The sequence below is a fragment of the Notolepis coatsorum genome (genome assembly GCF_963971535.1).
Source record: "Notolepis coatsorum genome assembly, chromosome: 10".
Taxonomy (NCBI): Eukaryota; Metazoa; Chordata; class Actinopteri; order Aulopiformes; family Paralepididae; genus Notolepis; species Notolepis coatsorum.
In genome coordinates this window covers 13,681,350-13,706,517 of record NC_140174.1, presented here as the reverse complement: position 1 = coordinate 13,706,517, position 25,168 = coordinate 13,681,350, and the positions used below count along the sequence as shown (strand labels likewise).

General features: G+C 43.1%; 1 protein-coding gene across 1 annotated transcript in view; it reads left to right on the top strand.

The window, feature by feature from the left end:
* The window catches only part of nlrc3 (NLR family, CARD domain containing 3), a gene marked incomplete at both ends in the record, with an annotated part of 54,917 nt that overhangs the window by 17,013 nt on the left and 12,736 nt on the right, over positions 1 to 25,168 (top strand). The window contains 5 exon segments of the mRNA XM_084323806.1: positions 473 to 556; positions 16,685 to 16,768; positions 18,936 to 19,019; positions 21,646 to 21,729; positions 24,311 to 24,394. Coding sequence (XP_084179932.1) covers positions 473 to 556; positions 16,685 to 16,768; positions 18,936 to 19,019; positions 21,646 to 21,729; positions 24,311 to 24,394 — 420 coding nt within the window.

The following is a 25,168-nucleotide window of genomic DNA, read 5'->3' as shown; positions in this document are numbered from 1 at the left end:
GAAGCGTGTGTTGGGGAAAGCACCAATCAACACGGCACCAGGGATTCACATTTTTTTACGGCTGTGGGTAGGGCGTTCCACCTTGTTGTGGCATAATTGCGAAACGTGTTTAGTCCCTTGTTTGAGCCGAATCTGGGTTTAACATGATTTGTGGAACTCCCTCTGGTGTTGAGGTCGTGGTATTCACCTCACCTCCGCTCAACTTACCTCCTCACTAACCGTGTGGCTTTGTAGTGTGTGGGTCTGGGTGTGTGCACGTGAGATGTGGGTGGACTAATGATGCGCAGGTGTGTTCTGTCGGTACTAATCAGCTACCTAATTGACTCTACTCCTTCCGTGGCAAAAGGATCTCCCATCCTTCACATATATCCATGGGAGGGGGGGTGAGATCTGCCACAAATAGAGTGTACATGTACTGTACGTCTGTGTGTGTGTGTGTGTTCATTCTCTTACCTGTTGTGTGCTGCTTCAGTGTGCGGAAGAACTCGGTGGGAGCGGACGGGGCCAGGAGGATCGCTGAAGCGCTGAAGACCAACCGCACGCTGACAGAGTTGATGTAATGATTATATCATCTTCAGTACCATACACTAATGTAATATTATATATCATGAATACACCTTGTTGAAGTGGATGACATCATACACTAATGTAATATTATATATCATGAATACACCTTGTTGAAGTGGATGACATCATACACTAATGTAATATTATATATCATGAATACACCTTGTTGAAGTGGATGACATCATACACTAATGTAATATTATATATCATGAATACACCTTGTTGAAGTGGATGACATCATACACTAATGTAATATTATATATCATGAATACACATTGTTGAAGTGTATGACATCATACACTAATGTGATATTATATATCATGAATACACCTTGTTGAAGTGGATGACATCATACACTAATGTGATATTATATATCATGAATACACCTTGTTGAAGTGGATGACACCATACACACTAATGTAATATTATATATCATGAATACACCTTGTTGAAGTGTATGACACCATACACTAATGTAATATTATATATCATGAATACACCTTGTTGAAGTGGATGACACCATACACTAATGTGATATTATATATCATGAATACACCTTGTTGAAGTGGATGACATCATACACTAATGTAATATTATATATCATTAATACACCTTGCTGAAGTGGATGACATCATACACTAATGTAATATTATATATCATGAATACACCTTGTTGAAGTGTATGACATCATACACTAATGTAATATTATATATCATGAATACACCTTGTTGAAGTGGATGACATCATACACTAATGTAATATTATCATTAATACACCTTGTTGAAGTGTATGACATCATACACTAATGTAATATTATATATCATGAATACACCTTGTTGAAGTGGATGACATCATACACTAATGTAATATTATATATCATGAATACACCTTGTTGAAGTGGATGACATCATACACTAATGTAATATTATATATCATGAATACACCTTGTTGAAGTGGATGACATCATACACTAATGTAATATTATCATTAATACACCTTGTTGAAGTGGATGACATCATACACTAATGTAATATTATATATCATGAATACACCTTGCTGAAGTGGATGACATCATACACTAATGTAATATTATATATCATTAATACACCTTGTTGAAGTGGATGACATCATACACTAATGTAATATTATCATTAATACACCTTGTTGAAGTGTATGACATCATACACTAATGTAATATTATCATTAATACACCTTGTTGAAGTGTATGACATCATACACTAATGTAATATTATATATCATGAATACACCTTGTTGAAGTGGATGACATCATACACTAATGTAATATTATCATTAATACACCTTGTTGAAGTGGATGACACCATACACTAATGTAATATTATCATTAATACACCTTGTTGAAGTGTATGACATCATACACTAATGTAATATATTATATATCATTAATACACATTGTTGAAGTGTATGACATCATACACTAATGTAATATTATATATCATTAATACACCTTGTTGAAGTGAATGACATCATACACTAATGTAATATTATCATTAATACACCTTGTTGAAGTGGATGACACCATACACTAATGTAATATTATCATTAATACACCTTGTTGAAGTGTATGACATCATACACTAATGTAATATTATATATCATTAATACACATTGTTGAAGTGTATGACATCATACACTAATGTAATATTATATATCATTAATACACCTTGATGAAGTGGATGACACCATACACTAATAATAATAATAATAATAATATAATAATACACTTTATTTGTATAGCACCTTTCATACAGAAACTGCAGCTCAAAGTGCTTCACAACAGAAAAAAGACAGGCATAAAATGAGCACATAAAGTGCAGACATATAAAATCAGTTTTTCACATTAGGATCTAACATCCCAACAGGCCACCTTGTTTATGGTAGTGGTATAGTGCAGTGCAATAAAGTTGTAGAATAGAATAGATTAAAAAATATATATATTTTACAGTGCAATAAAATAGTTCTGGATTACTGTTCAACAGGTCAAAGTCGTCTTTACCTTCTCTGTTTGGTATCCACAGTTTAAAACTTGACAGCCTTCCCTCCTGTTTTATACCCACTTTGACCCTTTGAACCTCCCACCCAGGGCAAACCTCCCTCTCAGGGTGCAGTTCCCTCTCTCAGGGTGCAGTTCTAGGCCTGGGTCCTACACAGTTTTAAAGCCTGACAGTCTCTTGTTTGATACCCACACAGTTTAATACCTGACAGTTTTGAACCTGTAATAAAAAGCAATAGACAGAGTAAAATAATACAGTGCAATAATAGAATAGTAGAATAGAATAGATAGTAAAATTATGCAATGAATGAAAAGACGAGAGGTAGGCAGGTGAGCATAATAATAATAACTAGACAATTCCGCACGGGGGAAATTGTGAAAGTGTGGGTGACGCCTGTGCACCGCCGGCCAACGGGGGAGAGGGTCTCTCGCGAGTCTCTATGACAAACGGTTCAAAGGATACAAAAAGGGGGCGCGGCCTAAGGATCGGGGGAGTGGTCAACATAGACCATTTGAAGATCGGACTTTTCCGAGTTTACATTTTTTTTCGGACTTTTCCGAGTTTTTGAACTTTTTCGGATTTTTGATGTTTCCGAGTTTTCGGAATGTTCAGAGTTTTTGGATTTTTCCGGGTTTTCGGGTTTTCAGACTTTTCCGAGTTTTTGAACTTTTTCGGATTTTCGGAATTTTCCGAGTTTTTGGAATTTTCCGAGTTTTTGGATTTTTCCGAGTTTTCGGGTTTTCTGACTTTTCCGAGTTTTTGAACTTTTTCGGATTTTTGATGTTTCAGTTTTCGGATTTTTCCAAGTTTTTGAACTTTTTGGGATTTTTGATGTTTCCTAGTTTTCGGAATTTTCCGAGTTTTTGGATTTTTCCGGGTTTTCGGGTTTTCGGACTTTTCCGAGTTTTTGAACTTTTTTGGATTTTGATGTTTCAGAGTTTTCGGAATTTTCCGAGTTTTTGGATTTTTCCGAGTTTTCGGGTTTTCGGACTTTTCCGAGTTTTTGAACTTTTTCGGATTTTTGATGTTTCCGAGTTTTCGGATTTTTCCGAGTTTTGGGATTTTTTCCGAGTTTTTGAACTTTTTCAATTTTTCCGAGTTTTCTGAGTTTTCGGATTTTTCGGATTTTTCCGAGTTTTCGGGTTTTGGGATTTTTCCGAGTTTTTGAACTTTTTCGGATTTTAGATTTTTCAGAGTTTTCGGATTTTTCCGAGTTTTCGGATTTTTCCGAGTTTTTGAAAGGGGGTGTGGCCTAAGGGGGCGTGGTCTAAGGATCGGGGGAGTGGTCAACATCGACCAATAAAAGGTGGTCAACATCAACCAATGGCACAATCCGCAAGTCTCTACGACAAACGGTTCAAGAGATACACTGAGGGGGTGTGGCCTAAGGGGGCGTGGTCTACGGATCGGGGGAGTGGTCAACATCGACCAATGAAAGGTGGTCAACATCGACCAATGAAAAATGAAAGAGGATATCCCTACTGAGTACAATGGCACAATCCGCAAGTCTCTACGACAAACGGTTCAAGAGATACACTGAGGGGGTGTGGCCTAAGGGGGCGTGGTCTAAGGATCGGGGGAGTGGTCAACATCAACCAATGAAAGGTGGTCAACATCGACCAATGGCACAATCCGCAAGTCTCTACGACAAACGGTTCAAGAGATACACTGAGGGGGTGTGGCCTAAGGGGGCGTGGTCTAAGGATCGGGGGAGTGGTCAACATCGACCAATGAAAGGTGGTCAACATCGACCAATGAAAAATGAAAGAGGATATCCCTACTGAGTACAATGGCACAATCCGCAAGTCTCTACAACAAACGGTTCAAGAGATACACTGAGGGGGTGTGGCCTAAGGGGGCGTGGTCTAAGGATCGGGGGAGTGGTCAACATCAACCAATGAAAGGTGGTCAACATCGACCAATGGCACAATCCGCAAGTCTCTATGACAAACGGTTCAAGAGATACACTGAGGGGGTGTGGCCTAAGGGGGCGTGGTCTAAGGATCGGGGGAGTGGTCAACATCGACCAATGAAAGGTGGTCAACATCGACCAATGAAAAATGAAAGAGGATATCCCTACTGAGTACAATGACACAACCCGCAAGACAGCTGGCGCTGTCCAGCAATTCAGTACTGCAACACAGTGATGGGCAATGATGGGTTAAGTGGATGAGGTCATTGGCAGCTCAGCCACGAGCCACACAGGTGATCACTATGACTTGCTTTTTCTATCCAATGCATTTCTATGGAGGCAGATGCATGACTGCATTGTCACGTTGATTAAAAGAAAACTATAAGAGATGAAGCGTTGTGACGCGCACAGAAGCACTACAATGAGTAGGCGAAGGGTTGTGTGCAATATTGTGGCATTCGTGCGATATTGTGGCACTCCTTCGGCGATCGGAACAGAAGGCTAAAAAATAGTGTGAAAAATGTGATTTCTAGAGTGCGATTGCATGGCGGTCAATGGAGAGGAGAACCTTCAAACAAATGGTCGTCAGTTGAGATAGAAATGTCCAATTCCATTTATTTTTCTTTTGTGAGCGGACTGACAGCCGTGTCATCGTTTTGATGTGTTTGTTTTATTTCTACGTCCAAAATTGAGATCACACTCGCAATTCACCCAAGGTAGGGGAAAAAAGATTATTTCAGCTGCTACACTCTAAATTGCAATGCATTTCCAATGGGACCGAAATTTTACCGTTTAAAGTCGATTCGTAGCCAGACGGTGCAGTGAAACTTTTACGAGTTCAAAGACCGCTGTTGCCATAGGCAAGCCGCTCGTTTTGATACCTTTCACGTGTATGGTGCGCGAACGCTCTGGCACGAGCGGTGTTTGAAAAATTCGGTGGATCTCGCACTCTAAATTGCAATGCATTTCCGAAATTTTACCGTTTAAAGTCAATTCGTAGCCAGACGGTGCGGTGAAACTTTACGAGTTCGGAGACCGCTGTTGCCATAGGCAAGCCGCCCGTTTTGATACCTTTCACGTGTATGGGGCGCGAACGCTCTGGCACGAGCGGTGTTTGCAAAATCGGTGGAATAAAGAAAGAAATAATAAAAAGAGTAACAAGAACTTTTTGAACTTTTTCAATTTTTCCGAGTTTTCTGAGTTTTCGGATTTTTCGGATTTTTCCGAGTTTTCGGGTTTTGGGATTTTTCCGAGTTTTTGAACTTTTTCGGATTTTAGATTTTTCAGAGTTTTCGGATTTTTTCGAGTTTTCGGATTTTTCCGAGTTTTTGAAAGGGGGTGTGGCCTAAGGGGGCGTGGTCTAAGGATCGGGGGAGTGGTCAACATCGACCAATAAAAGGTGGTCAACATCAACCAATGGCACAATCCGCAAGTCTCTACGACAAACGGTTCAAGAGATACACTGAGGGGGTGTGGCCTAAGGGGGCGTGGTCTACGGATCGGGGGAGTGGTCAACATCGACCAATGAAAGGTGGTCAACATCGACCAATGAAAAATGAAAGAGGATATCCCTACTGAGTACAATGGCACAATCCGCAAGTCTCTACGACAAACGGTTCAAGAGATACACTGAGGGGGTGTGGCCTAAGGGGGCGTGGTCTAAGGATCGGGGGAGTGGTCAACATCAACCAATGAAAGGTGGTCAACATCGACCAATGGCACAATCCGCAAGTCTCTACGACAAACGGTTCAAGAGATACACTGAGGGGGTGTGGCCTAAGGGGGCGTGGTCTAAGGATCGGGGGAGTGGTCAACATCGACCAATGAAAGGTGGTCAACATCGACCAATGAAAAATGAAAGAGGATATCCCTACTGAGTACAATGGCACAATCCGCAAGTCTCTACGACAAACGGTTCAAGAGATACACTGAGGGGGTGTGGCCTAAGGGGGCGTGGTCTAAGGATCGGGGGAGTGGTCAACATCAACCAATGAAAGGTGGTCAACATCGACCAATGGCACAATCCGCAAGTCTCTATGACAAACGGTTCAAGAGATACACTGAGGGGGTGTGGCCTAAGGGGGCGTGGTCTAAGGATCGGGGGAGTGGTCAACATCGACCAATGAAAGGTGGTCAACATCGACCAATGAAAAATGAAAGAGGATATCCCTACTGAGTACAATGACACAACCCGCAAGACAGCTGGCGCTGTCCAGCAATTCAGTACTGCAACACAGTGATGGGCAATGATGGGTTAAGTGGATGAGGTCATTGGCAGCTCAGCCACGAGCCACACAGGTGATCACTATGACTTGCTTTTTCTATCCAATGCATTTCTATGGAGGCAGATGCATGACTGCATTGTCACGTTGATTAAAAGAAAACTATAAGAGATGAAGCGTTGTGACGCGCACAGAAGCACTACAATGAGTAGGCGAAGGGTTGTGTGCAATATTGTGGCATTCGTGCGATATTGTGGCACTCCTTCGGCGATCGGAACAGAAGGCTAAAAAATAGTGTGAAAAATGTGATTTCTAGAGTGCGATTGCATGGCGGTCAATGGAGAGGAGAACCTTCAAACAAATGGTCGTCAGTTGAGATAGAAATGTCCAATTCCATTTATTTTTCTTTTGTGAGCGGACTGACAGCCGTGTCATCGTTTTGATGTGTTTGTTTTATTTCTACGTCCAAAATTGAGATCACACTCGCAATTCACCCAAGGTAGGGGAAAAAAGATTATTTCAGCTGCTACACTCTAAATTGCAATGCATTTCCAATGGGACCGAAATTTTACCGTTTAAAGTCGATTCGTAGCCAGACGGTGCAGTGAAACTTTTACGAGTTCAAAGACCGCTGTTGCCATAGGCAAGCCGCTCGTTTTGATACCTTTCACGTGTATGGTGCGCGAACGCTCTGGCACGAGCGGTGTTTGAAAAATTCGGTGGATCTCGCACTCTAAATTGCAACGCATTTCCGAAATTTTACCGTTTAAAGTCAATTCGTAGCCAGACGGTGCGGTGAAACTTTACGAGTTCGGAGACCGCTGTTGCCATAGGCGAGCCGCCCGTTTTGATACCTTTCACGTGTATGGGGCGCGAACGCTCTGGCACGAGCGGTGTTTGCAAAATCGGTGGAATAAAGAAAGAAATAATAAAAAGAGTAACAAGAACAACAGTGTGGGTGGCAACCTGGCTTCGCCAGGTCACCCACACTAATAATAATTCATTTAATTTATATAGCGCTTCTCAATGACCCGAAGTCGCTGACAATAGTCGGGAGCAAAGTAAAAGCAAAGCATAGATGGTGATTTAATATAGATAGCTTACAGGGGATGACACGATACAGCCTAGTCGTATTGCTGCTATCCTGACCGGTGTTTACTTCCTGAGTGACGTCAGAGTAGTACGGAGGCCGTCACGTACCAAGCTTGTGTATCGGACTAACACAATGCTCTACTTCCTTCCTCTTAAGTTGTGCTCTAATGCAAATACTAACAATACTCTACAGGCTAGTAGGCTATAACAAATTAATCCATGAAAGTGATTACTACTAATATCTAGCATGTGGCTATTTGAACAAACCATAGGTTAACTGTACTTCAAGTGGTAATACACAACAGGTGTATAGTATGAACATCATTACTCCTTCTTTTTTATTAATTTTTTATAAATTTTTATTTGTTTGAACAGTCCTTGTGCAAACACTACATATATCTACTGTTTGGCCTGCAGACGCGGCCTGCCCGTGAGATGTGCGGAGACTGAGTGTGCGGGTGAGTCTTTATTTATTTTTTTTTACTTAATTTTTTAGCGTTTATCGCTTTTTCTGGTCAAGCATGACCGACAGAAACAGGTTGAAATGGGATGTAGAGCAGGGGAAGACATTCTGAGAAATGACGGCGGGTCCGGGAATCGAACTCGTGTCCCCCAGATCCGTGACGAGCACGGTTTTCCCCGACGCAGAAATAGCGCCGAGATATGCGGTGAGCTACGGGAGCTCCCCTCGGGTGAGTCTTTTGAACAGTCTCTTGTATTCGGGCATGTTGTTGAGCGTCTGCCTCCTTGGTGACGGGGTGACTGTTGCCTTCGGGTTGGCCAGTCGGAGGTTGGAGAGTGATGTTGGGGTCACAGGGGTCGCTGAGGTCACCCTGTGGCGGTTCCGATTCCGAGACGGGAAGAAGGTGTCTCCGGTTCCTTCTGTACTCTCCTCCTTCTGACTCCACGACGTAGGACCTTGGTTCCTTACAGATGCTCTTGATTGTGCCCATCCGGTCGAATCCATGTGGAGTCTGTAACCTCAATGTCCCTGGGCCAGTGGCTGGAGGGGCCTGCTTGATCTGTCATAGCACGACTTCTGAACGCTGCGTTTCTTCTCGAGCTGTGCTTTGATCATCTTGTTGTCCTTCGCCTTAGGAACCAGTAGTGTCTTGCAGATGGGTAGGGTGGTACGTGTCTGTCTTGACATGAGCCGCTCAGCCGGTGACCCAAGTGACTGGTCACGTGGAACGTTACGGAGGTTGAGCAGATTTAGGAAGACGTCTGTTCCGTCCCGTCTGGACCTATCCATGAGTTGCTTCGCGCTGCGCACAGCTCTCTCCGCTAGTCCATTCGCCTGCGGGAACTCCGGGCTACTGGTCACATGGTCGAAGTCCCAGGCCGAGGCGAACTCCTTGATGCGCTGGCTAGTGTACTGGGCCCCGTTTCCGATATTACTTTGTGTGGGGCTCCATGCACAGCGAAGTGTCTTTTCAGTTTTGTTATCAGTGTTGGATGTGATGTCACGCAGCAGGTCCACCTCGAACCAACCTGAGTATGAGTCGACCAGCACCAGGTGGTGCCGTCCATTCCACTCGAAGATGTCGGTCGCCACGGTAAGTCTGGAATGGGATGCAGCTTGAGTGGCTCACTTTGTTGGTGTTGTTTTGTGCTGTTGCAGACGTGGCATGATGCCGTTTTCTCCTCGATATCCTTTGCCATGGCAGGCCAAAACACAATGTCCCTCGCCCTGCGCTTGGTTGACTCTGTGCCAGGGTGGCCTCTGTGCAGGATCGTGATGTAGTCCATTTGCAGCGATTTGGGAATGACGGCTCTTGAGCCCTTCATGATGACGCCATCGTCGATTGTGAGCTCATCTCTAAATGCAAAGTATTGGCGAGCCCCTGCCGGTAGCGTTGACTCCCTCGCAGGCCATCCATGGTTGATGATGTTGCATATTTTCTGCAGGGTTGGGTCCCTTTCTGTGTGTTCCTTGAGCTCGTTCAGGCGTGATGAGGAAATGTGTCTCACTGCCATGACCTCAAAGTCTGTCTTTTCACCACTAAGCCGGTCTGTGGTTTGTCTGGGAGCACGTGACAACGTGTCCGCAAGATACATGTCCTTTCCCTTCTTGTATCTCAGCTCGAAATCGTACCTTTGGAGTCTAAGCATCATACGCTGCAGTCTGGCTGGAGCCGTGTGTAGGGGCTTTGACAGGATGGTGACCAGCGGTTGATGATCCGTTTCAATTTGGATGTGCCTTCCGTATATGTAGTCGTTGAATTTGGAGCACGCAAACACCACTGCGAGAAGCTCCTTCTTGATCTGCGCGTATCGCCTTTCCGTCTCCGTCAAGGTGCGGGATGCATAAGCGACTGGGACACCGTCCTGTAGACATGCCGCGCCTAGGCCATACTGGGAAGCGTCGCACGTGAGTGTGACAGGCTTGCGGACGTCGTAGTACATCAGCGTGGGTGGGTTTGAGAGACACTGTTTCAGCGCGTCAAATGCATCTTGGTGCTGCTTGTACCAACACCATTCTGTGTCATGGTGCGTTAGGTGTCGCAAGGGGGCTGATATTTCACTGAAGTTTGGGACGAACCTGGCCAAGTAGTTTACCATGCCGAGGAACCGCTGCAGAGCCGTTACATCTTCTGGTGCAGGCAGTTCGCTGATCGCTTGCGTCTTTGATGGGTCTGGCTTTAGACCCTGACTTGTGAACAGGTGTCCAACGTAGCCGACTTCCTTCAGTCTGAATCTGCATTTCTTGGAGTTGAGCCGTAAGTTGACTTCACATGCTCTGTCGAGGACTTTCTTGAGATTTTTGTCATGCTCTTTCTCGCTGCTTCCTCCAACGATGATGTCATCGACTATCACTGCACAGGGGTATCCTGCGAAGATTTGCTCCATTGTGTGTTGGAAGACTTTACTGGCGCTGCTTATGCCAAAGGGCATTCTGAGGAAACGGAATCGTCCGAATGGCGAGCTGAATGTGGTCAGTAGCGATGATTTGTGATCCAGTGGTATTTGCCAAAAAGAGCTCTTGGCATCCAGTGTTGAGAACACGGTTGAGTTTGGCATATGCGCTGCTACTTCCTCCACAGTGCGCATTGGGTGATGTGGGCGTTTGAGCGCCGTTTATGTCTCGTGGATCAATGCAGAGGCGTATGTCGTCTGAGTTCTTCTTGTGGGTTGCTACCATAGAAGATACCCACTCAGTGGGTTCTGAGACTGGGGTTATGATGCCTGTGCTTGCCATTCTGTCCAGTTCCATCTTGACCTTCTCTCGCATAGCGACTGGGATCCGGCGTGCTGGCCTGACGACAGGTGTGGCCTCTCGGTCGATTTTCATGGAGTAGGTGTAGGGGAGTCTACCCACCTCGTCTTTGAAGAGGTCTGCATAGTCCGACAACATCTTGTGTGAAAAACGTTCCTCGTCTGTCAGATGTAGCTGGTGTATCTCCTTGCTGAGTGTGACCAGTCCCATGCTAAGGCTGTCTTGTAAACCCAGCAGCATCTGAACGTCTTGTTGCACCACGTGGAACTGTAGGGAGTGGGACTTGTCTGTTATGTAGCATGCTAGGGTTGCTGTCCCCAAGGTGTGTATTTCATTTCCTCCGTAAGCAATCAGCCTCGCTGTTCTGGAGCGATCCACTCTCTCTTTATATTTCACTTGGTTGAACGTTTTGCGAGATATCACGTTGCACTTGGCTCCGGTGTCCACTTTGAGCTCGACGGGGATTCCGTGGACCTGGACTCTGCAGAATATTTCACTCTTTTGTGTCGCTGGTGATCCCACAGTATTGACTATGTTCGTCGCTACTGTGACCCCATCACAGTAGAACGAATCGTCGCTGTCGCCTGACGATACTGTTCTGTCAATCTGGTTCACAGCATGCTTTTTTCTGTATTGGTGCTGTTGATTGTCTCTGTGACTTCCTGGAGTGGATTTGCTGTACTGCTTGAAATGAGTCATTTTCTCACATCCATGACACTGTTTGCCGAATGCAGGGCACATTTATCGTCTGGCCTCGTGGCTGCCTCCACAGTTGCTGCAGCTGGCTATGGACTGAGTTGAATGCTCTGTATTTGGCTTTTTCTTGTAAACACGTTCTTTCATTCTGTGCCGTAGGCTATCTACGTTGGTTGTGCTTTGCTTTGGTGCAGCCAGTGTCCTAGTGTGTTGTTCTGTCATTTCGTGGATCTGACATATCTCAACTGCTTTGGTTAAAGTTAGTTTGCTGTCACGGAGTAGTAGCTTTCTCATGCCATCATTCATTATGCCACACACAAGTCTATCTTTGATTAGCTCTTCGCGCAAATCTCCGAATTGACAGCTCTTTGCTTTGATTTTTAAATCGCTGACATAGGCTTCAATTGTCTCATCTTGTTTCTGGCTCCTTGTATTAAACTTGTGCCTTTCCATTGTGACGTTTGTTTGTGGATTACATAACTCACAGAATTTCCTTTTCAGGCACTCTGGGTCTTCTCTTGATTGTGCGGGGACTATTTCTTGTCCCTCCCCCACTTCTCCATCGCGCACGGCTGCTGCATATATGAATGCCCGTTCCCGCTCTATGGCTTCCGAGCCAGCCAGGTTTAGCAAGATGAAGGCTTGAGAGCGAGGCGGCTTGTCATAGTGTGCGGCAGCAATGAATATATCATACTCTTGCTTGAATATTCTCCAGTTCTCCGCAACGTGGCTGTCAAATACGAGTGGACCTGGTTTGCAGAATCCTTCCGCCATGCTGAATGTAAGTCTCCGGTTGGCGGGAGCCTCTCGCGCGTTATATAGCCTAGTTATAGGCTACCTCCTAAACCTTCACTTTTCACTTTCGGACGTGGGTTGACGACTGTGTCCACAACGTCTGACACCATGTAGAAAAGACGAGAGGTAGGCAGGTGAGCATAGATGGTGATTTAATATAGATAGCTTACAGGGGATGACACGATACAGCCTAGTCGTATTGCTGCTATCCTGACCGGTGTTTACTTCCTGAGTGACGTCAGAGTAGTACGGAAGCCGTCACGTACCAAGCTTGTGTATCGGACTAACACAATGCTCTACAGAATGGACAGAGTAAAATAGTGCTACAGTACAATCAACAGCGAAGTGTATTAGAAGGCTATGGTGAAGAGGTACGTTTTTAGCTTATTTTTGAAAATATTAAGAGATCTAGCTTCCCTAATGTCCATAGGTAGTGTGTTCCATAACTTTGGTGCATAGTTTGCAAAGGCTGCATCCCCGATTTTCCTTAGACTGTGGCTTGGAACCTTCAATAGACCAGTAGTAGATGATCGCAATGTTCTAGGAGGCACATAGTTGACTAGAGAATTTGCAATGTAGCTTGGTCCTGTTCCATTTAGTGCTTTGTATATAAGGAGGAGGACCTTGAAATCAATTCTAAATGTTACCGGAAGCCAGTGTAGGTTAGCTAATACTGGACTGATGTGGTCTCTCCTCTTGGTTCTAGTTAGTAGCCTAGCTGCCGAGTTTTGAATGAGTTGGAGTCGTTCTGTGTTTTCTTTTGGGAGGCCAGTGAGGAGTGCATTACAGTAGTCAAGTCGGCTTGAGATAAAGGCATGGATCAGTTTTTCAGCGTCTTTTTGATTTATAAACGGGCCGTACCTTAGCTATATTTCTAAGGTGGAAAAATTATGTTTTTGTCACCTTGTTGATGTGTGATAGGTCTGAGTCTATTATAACACCAAGACTTGTAACTTCGGGTTTGATCCAATGAGTAAGTTGCCCCATATTGCTCTGTAACATTTCTCTTTTTGTTATAGGACTGACTAGTAGGATTTCAGTTTTGCCCTCATTTAATTTGAGGAAGTTGTTCGTCATCCATTTGTTTATTACTAAGAGACAGGTGGAAATGGAGTTTATAGCTGTGTGATCATTTGGTTCAGCGGAGATGTACAATTGTGTGTCATCTGCGTAACTATGGAAACATACATTGTGTTTTCTAATGATGTCTCCGAGTGGCAGCATGTATAGTGAGAATAATAATGAACCAAGGCAGCTCCCCTGTGGAACTCCGAAGTAGGTGTCATGGGGGGACCGTGCTTTCTCCGTTGTCGCCCCCAAAATGTGGAATGAGCTGCCACTGCAGATTAGGCAGGCCTCATCACTGCCCCGTTTTAAAGGCCTCTAAGACCCACCTTTTCTCTCTGGCTTTCGACACCATGTAGCTTGTTGATTTTATGATCTTATTGTCTTATTGTGTTGTTGTTTTATCGTTCTGTTACTGTGTCCTTTGCTTTTAAATATATATATATATATATATATATATATATATATATATATATATATATATATATATATATATATATATATATATATATATATATATATATATATATATATATATATATATATATATATATATATATATATTTTTTTTTTTCTTTTTCTTTTTAAGTACTCTGATTTATTTAAATTTGTATTGCTGCCTATGTTTACCTATTTTGTTTTCTTCTCTGTTTTGCTACTCTTGTTTTTTTAATCTATTTTTAGTGCTGCTTATAGTTTTTAATATGCTCCCTCTGTACAGCACTTTGTGCCCCTGTGGCTGTTAAAGCGCTCTATAAATAAAGTTGGATTGGATTGGATTGGATTGGATGTTTCTCAGAAGAATGATCTCCAAGCCTGACGTAATATTTTCTCCCTTTGATATATGTTCTGAACCAGTTTAACCAGAAAGACCAACTAACTTTTCTAGACGATTTATTAGGATATCATGGTCAATCGTGTCGTGTAATATTACTAATGTAATATTATATATCATGAATACACCTTGCTGAAGTGGATGACATCATACACTAATGTAATTTTATATAGCATTAATTCACCTTTGCTGAAAATAAGGAGAAAAAGTGGATACAAAAAAAAGTTAAGGTGGGAGGGGAGGTACAGGTATGGGCAGGGTAATACTAGAAATACATAAATATAGGCAATAAAATGTAATTTAGAAAATGTCTTAACATTTTTAATATAAAAATATGAGAAAAAGAAACAGTGTAAACAAAGGTGCAGATGAGGGTATGTATTCTCTATTGGTTGTATTATATGTTACAATAAATATAGGCAATAACATTTTTAAATCTGAATAAATTCTATGAGTAGGAGTAAAAGTAAACAGTATACACACGGTGCAGTAAACACAAGGTACCCTAACTGACATGATACACGTCATACGCCACGAAATCTCCTTGTCAACTTCTATCATTGTGCGGTTGAGAGTGTGCTGACCTACGGTGTGTCAGTGTGGTTCTCCAGCTGCACAAAGGCAGAGCAAGAGGCTCTACAGAGGGTGGTGAAGGCGGCAGGCAGGATCGTCGGGACTCCTCTACCAAACATCACCTCCGTCTTCACCTCCCGCTGCCTACACCGCTCCAAGTGTATCATCAAGGACCAGTCTCACCCAGCACATCACCTCTTTCAGCTCCTTCCCTCAGGGAGGAGATACCGGTCCATACATGCCAAGAGTTCAAGATTCATGAACAGCTTTTTCCCCCCAAGCAGTCAGACTATTAAACTCTCATTGACTGTCCCCTCACGTGCACCATGCACTTTACCTGGACTTGATAACCACTATGTTTACCGCTCATCATGCACTTTATTATTTTTTTTATCTACTTTTTCTCCCCCTTTTTCTGTGATTTTTCTCCCATCCCAATTTCCTCTCGTGCCAATTATCTCTCCCCTGTCCTGATCGTTGCTCGCATGTACCCCCCACTGGCCGGTCGTAGGGAGGATAGAAGCCCATCACATGTCCCCTCCGATACATGTGGAGGCAGCCAGTCACTTCTTTTCACCTGCCAGCGCGGACTCTCATTGGCGAGGAGTAACGTGTAGGAGGCTCACACTGCCCCCGTCATTTTCCTGTCTTTGCTGTGCAGTCGCCCTGACCGACCTGTAGGAGTCGCTGTTTACAACGACCAGACTACCACCCTTCGACTCCCCTCCCGCTGACTCTGCCAATTGAGTCAGTATGACGGCCGGCCCAAGCCGGAGGCAACGCTGACAGCCGGATTCGAGACCGGTGTCTCTTGCGTTGGTGACGAGCGCAATGTCCGCTGCGCCACCCAGCCGCCCGATGCACTTTAATATTTAAAATATTCTGTTATATGTACAGTGTTATGTGTTACATGCATATTGTACTACGGTCTGTGGGAACTCCCCTGAAATTTCATTGTATACTTGTGTGCAATGACAATTAAAAGTCTATTCTATTCTATACGTTGTAGTCTGTGCAGGTTTTGGTGGTTAAGAGTCAGACTCACTTAGTGGTTCAGGGTAAAGAATGTACCCTTGCTGAGCTCACATGAGCAATGCACGTAATAAACAACATAACTAGGCTGCAGTAGTTGGTTGTCATGGGGATTTATTGACCAGCAATGAATGTAAAACGTCTTTAACATGCCATTTCCATTGGTAAATGGTAAATGATGCATTTTATATAGGACTTTTATCCAAAGCGCTTTACAATTTTGTTCCTCACATTTTACACATTCACACACCGACGGCAGAGGCAACCATGCAACGTGCCGACCTGCTCATCGGGAGCAGTTAGGGGTTAAGTGTCTTGCTAAAGGACACTTCGACACACTGTGCAGGAGGAGCAAGAATCGAACCGGGAACCTCCGGATTACCAGACGACTGCTCTACCTCCTGAGCCATTGATGATCATCTCTCTCTCTCTCTCTCTCTCTCTCTCTCTCTCTCTCTCTCTCTCTCTCTCTCTCTCTCTCTCTCTCTCTCTCTCTCTCTCTCTCTCTCTCTCTCTCTCTCTCTCTCTCTCTCTCTCTCTCTCTCTCTCTCTCTCTCTCTCTCTCTCTCTCTCTCTCTCTCTCTCTCTCTCTCTCTCTCTCTCTCTCTCTGTGTCTCTCCCTCTCTCTCTCTCTCTCTCTCGCAGCCTGTGCAGTAACCAGCTGGGGGACAGAGGGACATCAGCCTTGGCTCGGGCTCTGACGGTCAACCACACACTCCGCTCCCTGCAGTCAGTAAAGCTTCTCTATACTATGCTATGTATAGTCTATATAGGGAGGTGTAGTGGTTTTTCCGTGTTCCACCCTCTGTCCAACGCAATGTATTTCCCCATTGCCCATTTCTAAATCGTCTTGTTTAAAACAAATAAAGCATTCACATTTGCATTGTGTACCTTTCTGTCCGTATTCATCCACAATCTATAGCTCAACATGAAAATATTCGCAATTAATCATAAAAAAAAATAGTTGAATTTTATTTCAACCAAAAATGCTTAGACAATAATGTTAGTGATAGAACGGAACTCATTTTGTCAGACTACACCTCCCTATAATAACCACACACTCCGCTCCCTGCAGTCAGTATAGCTTCTCAGCTGGAGGGCATACTAGTCTATATCAGTGGTTCCCAAAGCGGGGGTCGCGAGCCGCCGCGGGGGGGTCGCCAGATGATTTCCAAACAAAAATAAAAAAAAAGATTTCCAAAAGAAATTAAAAAAATAAAATGTTTTATGCAGTCAGGCCACTGAACTTAGAAGCAGGCCAGGCCAGTGTTTCTAGTTGCAGCGGCGCAATAGTTAGATAACCTAGGTGGGGAACAACCAGGAGATCACAGCAACTCACACAAGTTGGAGAACTATCTCTCTCTCTCTCTTGCTCACACACACACACAAAGGGAGCCACATGTGATTGGTGGAGGCGGGACCCTTACAAAAAACAAAAAATCCATCAAAATCAGTGTTGTTGCTCATCATTGACACATGCTAGCCTGTAATAATCCCCCCCAGAAAAATCTACTTTGCATTTGATATATTGTAAATATATGCCATCACACACACTGGCATTTAAAGGGTTAGAATTATAAAATGAATATGTGGTGTTATGATCAGGGCTGAAGTTGAATAAAAGATTGTATTATTTTCAATCTGACATTACAAAAAAACTGAAAATCCATTGTTGCTAATCATATATGCCTGTTTTTTAACAATAATTTGTGATGCCATCACAAACACGTCCATATCTCACCTTGAAATCAATTTCCCTGACACCACAGATCTCATCCACCTCGGCACTGGTCCTCCCGTCCTGCCATCTGACTCCCGCCACATACTTCAACATCTTCCGATCGCAGCTCCTTAACACCACCATCACCCTTTTTGTCATTTCCCACGTTTCTGAACCATACAGGAGAACTGATCTCACACATGCTTCATATATCCCTCCTCTGATCTTTACCTCTATGTTTCGATTCACCAGTAGCCTACTAATTTCTCGCCACTTCCTCCATGCCGCCGCCACTCTCGCCCTCACCGTCCTTTCCACTCCCGCCTCACAGTCCATCACATCTCCCAGATAGCGAAACTGCTTCACCTCCTCCAGCGCCTCCCGTCCCACCATCTCCAACCACATCCTCCTCTTCCCTCACTCCCCTCAGATTTTCCAAACCTGAACATCTTTGGTGACACCATTTGTCACATTCTCTACACCGCACAGAGTTTACTCCCACTCCTCTTCCGCAGACTCCACATTGGTATCTTCCTGACTGAATTCTCTCTCCTTCACTCCCTATCATCACCTTTGTCTTGTTGATATTTATCTTCATTCCCCTCTTCTTCATTCCATCCCTCCACTCAACAAACATTCTCTTCACTTCCTCCTCACACAGTCCTCATATCCTTCCTAGTTACACACAGTCCTCATATCCCTCCTAGTTACACACAGTCCTCATATCCTTCCTAGTTACACACAGTCATCATATCCCTCCTAGTTACACACAGTCCTCATATCCTTCCTAGTTACACACAGTCCTCATATCCTTCCTAGTTACACACAGTCCTCATATCCCTCCTAGTTACACACAGTCCTCATATCCCTCCAATTACAGTGCCTTGCTCAAGGGCACTTAGGCAGGATGGTGGGCACCATAGATGTAATACGAGCAACCCTTCATTCACCAGCTCACAGGTGGAATGTAACCTCCGGTCAGTGGCGGGGATCGAACCGGCGACCTTCCGCTAACTGGCCGGCCTCTTTACCTCTAGGCCATCCTGCCTCCCCTAATGTCAAAGCTTCTGTTTCATGGCTTTCATCAGAATCTAACAAGAATCTCTACAAAAGCTAGCTAGAACATTTATTTATTTTTGTTGTTGTTGTTGTTGTTGTTGTTGTTGTCGTCATCAGCCTTCAGAGTAACGCCATCAGCAACAGGGGGATGACAGCTTTAACAAGAGCCCTGAGACGCAACCGTGGCCTGGTGTCCTTGAAGTGAGCACCTCTTTACTTCCGTTGTTGACCTTCCTGTACACTTCTTTTACACTTCCTGTACACTTCTTTTACACTTCCTGTACACGTCTTTTACACTTCCTGTACACTTCTTTTACACTTCTTTTACACTTCCTGTACACTTCTTTTACACTTCCTGTACACTTCCTGTACACTTCTTTTACACTTCTTTTACACTTCCTGTACACTTCTTTTACACTTCTTTTACACTTCCTGTACACTTCTTTTACACTTCCTGTACACTTCCTGTACACTTCTTTTACACTTCTTTTACACTTCCTGTACACTTCCTGTACACTTCTTTTACACTTCCTGTACACTTCTTTTACACGTCCTGTACACTTCCTCTGACAGTGTTTAATAATAACACACTTATGACTCTGACAGTGTTTAATAATAACACACTTATGACTCTGACAGTGTTTAATAATAACACACTTATGACTATTGACAGTTTAATAATAACACACTTATGACTCTGACAGTGTTTAATAATAACACACTTATGACTCTGACAGTGTTTAATAATAACACACTTATGACTCTGACAGTTTAATAATAACACACTTATGACTCTGACTGTTTAATAATAACACACTTATGACTCTGACAGTGTTTAATAATAACACACTTATGACTCTGGCAGTGTTTAATAATAACACACTTATGACTCTGACAGTGTTTAATAATAATAACACACTTATGACTCTGACAGTTTAATAATAACACACTTATGACTCTGACTGTTTAATAATAACACACTTATGACTCTGACAGTGTTTAATAATAACACACTTATGACTCTGACAGTGTTTAATAATAACACACTTATGACTCTGACAGTGTTTAATAATAACACACTTATGACTCTGACAGTGTTGAATAATAACACACTTATGACTCTGACAGTGTTTAATAATAACACACTTATGACTCTGACAGTGTTTAATAATAACACACTTATGACTCTGACAGTGTTTAATAATAATAACACACTTATGACTCTGACAGTGTTTAATAATAACACACTTATGACTATTGACAGTTTAATAATAACACACTTATGACTCTGACAGTGTTTAATAATAACACACTTATGACTCTGACAGTGTTTAATAATAACACACTTATGACTCTGACAGTTTAATAATAACACACTTATGACTCTGACTGTTTAATAATAACACACTTATGACTCTGACAGTGTTTAATAATAACACACTTATGACTCTGGCAGTGTTTAATAATAACACACTTATGACTGACAGTGTTTAATAATAATAACACACTTATGACTCTGACAGTTTAATAATAACACACTTATGACTCTGACTGTTTAATAATAACACACTTATGACTCTGACAGTGTTTAATAATAACACACTTATGACTCTGACAGTGTTTAATAATAACACACTTATGACTCTGACAGTGTTTAATAATAACACACTTATGACTCTGACAGTGTTTAATAATAACACACTTATGACTCTGACAGTGTTTAATAATAATAACACACTTATGACTCTGACAGTGTTTAATAATAACACACTTATGACTCTGACAGTGTTTAATAATAACACACTTATGACTCTGACAGTGTTTAATAATAACACACTTATGACTCTGACAGTGTTTAATAATAACACACTTATGACTCTGACAGTTTAATAATAACACACTTATGACTCTGACAGTGTTTAATAATAACACACCTGAATGATCTGCTTGTGTCCCTCACTGCCCACAATATGTGGATGGCACCAACTCTCCCTTATTTATCTGATAAATCTTTAAGGATTGTCCTTTGACAATTATATATTTGTTCTTCTTTTAATGATTATTATCTATTTATGTATTTTTTTTATCCAAATTGTTTTCCATTAAGACATTTATAAATTTGTATTACATTTTTTCGATTCCAACGGAAACTTGAGAAATACTGACCAAACAGTAATGACTCATTCTATCATTCTATTCATCCATTTTACCTTTCCACCATTAAAAGTGTTTAACTACTGGGCGGCTACGTGGCGTAGTGGGCAAGGCGCTCGCCACGAATGACGGAGACTCTGGGCTAGCCTGTTCGAGCCCAGCGCTCCACATTGCTTTCAGTTTAGCTGGTCGTTCATACTAATACACATTGGCCGTATTAGGGGGTGGGAAACTGATGGGTGGGGATCGGGCGTTGTGGACAGCGACTCCTACAGGTCGGTTGGTGCGCCTGCGCAGTAGAATCAGGAAGTGTCGGGGGCAGCGTGAGCCTCCCACGCGTTACTCCTCGCCACTGAGAGATCGAGCTGCGCAGGTGAAAAGATGCGACTGCTGTTACCTCAAGTATCGGAGGGGACTTGTGCTATGTATGACTTAGTCCACATTGCAGCCGGTTTGTGGGAGGCAAGAAACAGCGTTCGTGACAGGGGAGGGTTGAATTGGATGATACGAAATTGGGATGGGAGAAAATATATAGAAAATGGGAGAAAAAGTGGATAAAAAAAAAAAAAAGTGTTTAACTACTGTATGTGTAGTTCTAGACGTAACCGCTGTTCTCCGCATTTCTATGCACCCAATTAACAGCTTGTTATCTGAATTCTTCCCCTGTTCCCAGCCTGCGAGAGAACTCCATTGGGGTGGAGGGGGCGAGGGACATGGCCCGGGCACTGCGTGAGAACGGCTCCCTGCGGAACCTGGAGTGAGTCACCTCGTTAGGCATTAGCGGTCGTTAATACCACACATAGTTTAGATGGAAACATAGGTCCACCTGCATAGGATGGATTTCTTTTCACCACCTGTTTTTTCTTAATCCTTGAAGTGTCTATTTTAAGATTCTGCCAGGTAACAGGTTGAAATAATGTCCCATGGGGTTTATTTTTAACCCTTTATTACACCTATTCTGAACCAAAACCTGAAAAAGAAGAAAAAGAAAACAGCATAACTTTTGAAGTTAACACTTTCTGTGCCGTTCTCGTAGTTCTACGTTTCTGTGGCCCGACCGTTGAGTGCCGGAAGCGTAGATCTACGTTTCTGTTTCGGTATTTCTTTTATTCGCTATTGCCATTCATAATTCATTGGGGCAGCCTGTGCATGCTGTACTGAATGTGTCTGAGATCGCAGACGGTCAATACCGCCGCCTACCGCCTTTGTGGCCGCTATTGCACTCCATTTGAAACAATGTAGTTTCTTTTCTCTACCAAGCTGCGGCGTGGGGCCGGGTCCTAAACACTCCGGCAAAACAAGCGCTTGTAGGGATGGCTTGGACAACTGACCCCGCCCGCCCGTTCATGTGCAATGCCGGATAATGTCGGAGACAGGATCGCTGTGGATATCTGGAATGGCGATCAGATAATTGGATTATTCTCTTTGCATTACATCAGAGACAAGGTAAGGACTCTATATTACCGATCTTGCGTTGATCTGATATTTTTTCCCCTGCGATCGAAACGTGTCTGTGTTTTATGTGTGTGGGCCGTGTTCCGTTGGTCACATCACGGCACGAATGGGCACCCCGCTGCAAGCCCCCTTTCATCCGTGCATGATGAAAGATAATACCGATAATCTAGAGTTGATTTCAGATTGATTGTTGATCGAAGCGAGGAATGGCAACATGATACGTGAATTCCAATAAAACGCTGTTTTCGCGTCTTTTCATGGGATTACTCAGAATCACTCACTCACCACGGTATAAAACGGAAATGTACGGATGAAAGAATGATCTGTTTTTTGCATGTTGACTGGAAGAAACTCACTGACAATCGAAAACGTTATTAGATCCATAGCTATAATATTTAATATAGTTTTTAGCACTGCAAACACGCCATTCTCTCCATTGAATAGAACGCTGGCACTGAAGGCCCACAGTGCCCCCTGCTTCCTGGCAATCAAAGTGTTAACAACATAGACAAATTAAAACATTTCCCTAAACAATATTGACCCAATGAATTCAGTAAAATTTTTATTTTTAAGATTCAAACACATCTTGATTCTATTTCAGGACAAGAAAATGCAAAAAAAAGTGGACCTATGTTTCCATCTGAACTAACAGCGGTGTGGGTAGTATCGCACTGTCAGAAACACATCACTGCTCAAGAGTAGGCCAATCAGGCCGTGATGTGTTGGAGGGGGGATATAAACCCAGTAACGGGTGCTTCTATGGAGAAAGTTGATCAAATAGGCCCTTTTCACAGCAACCATTTTGACATAAATGGTAAATGGCTGCATTTATATACAGTAGCGCTAGTGCTTTACAATTTGTTCCTCGCATTTGACCCATTCACTCACACATTCACACACCGATGGCAGAGGCAACCATGCAAGGTGCAATCAGGAGCTAATTAGGGGCTAAGTGTCTTGCTCAAGGACACTTCAACACACTGCCCGGGAGGAGCGGGAATCGAACTGGGAACCTCTGGATTACCAGACAACTGCTCTACCTCCCGAGCCACTGTCGCCCCCATGCAAGGTTGACATAGGTGTAGTTAATGACATTAAAGGTGCTGTAAGTGGTATTTTATTGTTAAAGTAATTGGTCTATAGTACATGTAATTTTTTATTTTTTTTTATTATTATTTAATAACATTCCAACAACCATCACTGATATAGAGTGTCTGGTCAGCAACATGGGTCTCAGCCCCTCCACTCTGCAGTAAACACTAAATACATTGTCTGGTATCCCTTTCCCACTTTATCCAATCAGAAGAGAGAACTGGTCTGAATGGTCTGACAAAATTAAGAAATAAAACCTAGTGTTAAGCAAAATTGTGTGCAAGTCAAATAATCTGCCAGTACAGTAAGCTAATTTGGCTTGACAAGATTTTGTGAAATAAATAAAATATATCTCTCTCCCTGATTGGATGAAGTGGGAATGGGATACCAGGACATTTATTTTGTGTTTACTGCAGAGTGGAGGGACTGGGAGACCTGAGTGTGTCTGTGTGTCAGTGTGTGAGCATAGTTAGTTAGCAGTAACTAGTCAGTAACTAGTTATCTCTCTCTCTCTCTTTCACTCTCTCTCACTTTCTCTCTCTTTCACTCTCTCTGTCTCCACTATTTTTCTCTCTTTCACTCTTTCTTCTTGTGTGTCTCTGCCTCTCTCTGTCTCTCTCTGTCTCTCTCCCTCGCTCTCTCTCTGTCTCTCCCTCTCTCTCTGCCTCTCTCTCTTTGTCTCCCTCTCTCCCCCCTATCTCTCCCCCCTCTCTCTCTCCCCTCCCCTCTCTCCCCTCTCTCTCTCTCTCCCCCCCCCCCCCCCCTATCCCCCCTCTCTCTCCCTCTCCCAGTCTCACAGCCAACCTGCTGCATGATGATGGAGTGAGAGCTATAGCTGGAGCAGTCGGGGTCAATCAAGCCCTCACCTCCTTACAGTAGGTCACACACACACACACACACACACACACACACACACACACACACACACACACACACACACACACACACACACACACACACACATACACATACACATACACACACACACACACACACACACACTTCAAGGGAGCAGGTGTGTATTGTAAAAGGATGCCGTCTGGCTTCACTGTTCACTGTAGACACAGCTGCCACATCACCTCGTTCTTCAAAGGTTTTCCACCAGTTACTGTAACGGATTGCAGTACAGTATTTTCTTGTAATCTGAATCTGATTACCATGTGCATACAGTACATGTATATAATCCAATACTCCTCAAGCCTGCACATGTACTTGTACATACTGTATAGCCGCTACACATACACATAGCCATACAGTAGTACTGGAGATATACACATAGCCATACAGTAGTACTGGAGATATACACATAGCCATACAGTAGTACTGGAGATATACACATAGCCATACAGTAGTACTGGAGATATACACATAGCCATACAGTAGTACTGGAGATATACACAAAGCCATACAGTAGTACTGGAGATATACACATAGCCATACAGTAGTACTGGAGATATACACATAGCCATACAGTAGTACTGGAGATATACACATAGCCATACAGTAGTACTGGAGATATACACAAAGCCATACAGTAGTACTGGAGATATACACATAGCCATACAGTAGTACTGGAGATATACACATAGCCATACAGTAGTACTGTAGATATACACATAGCCATACAGTAGTACTGTAGATATACACAT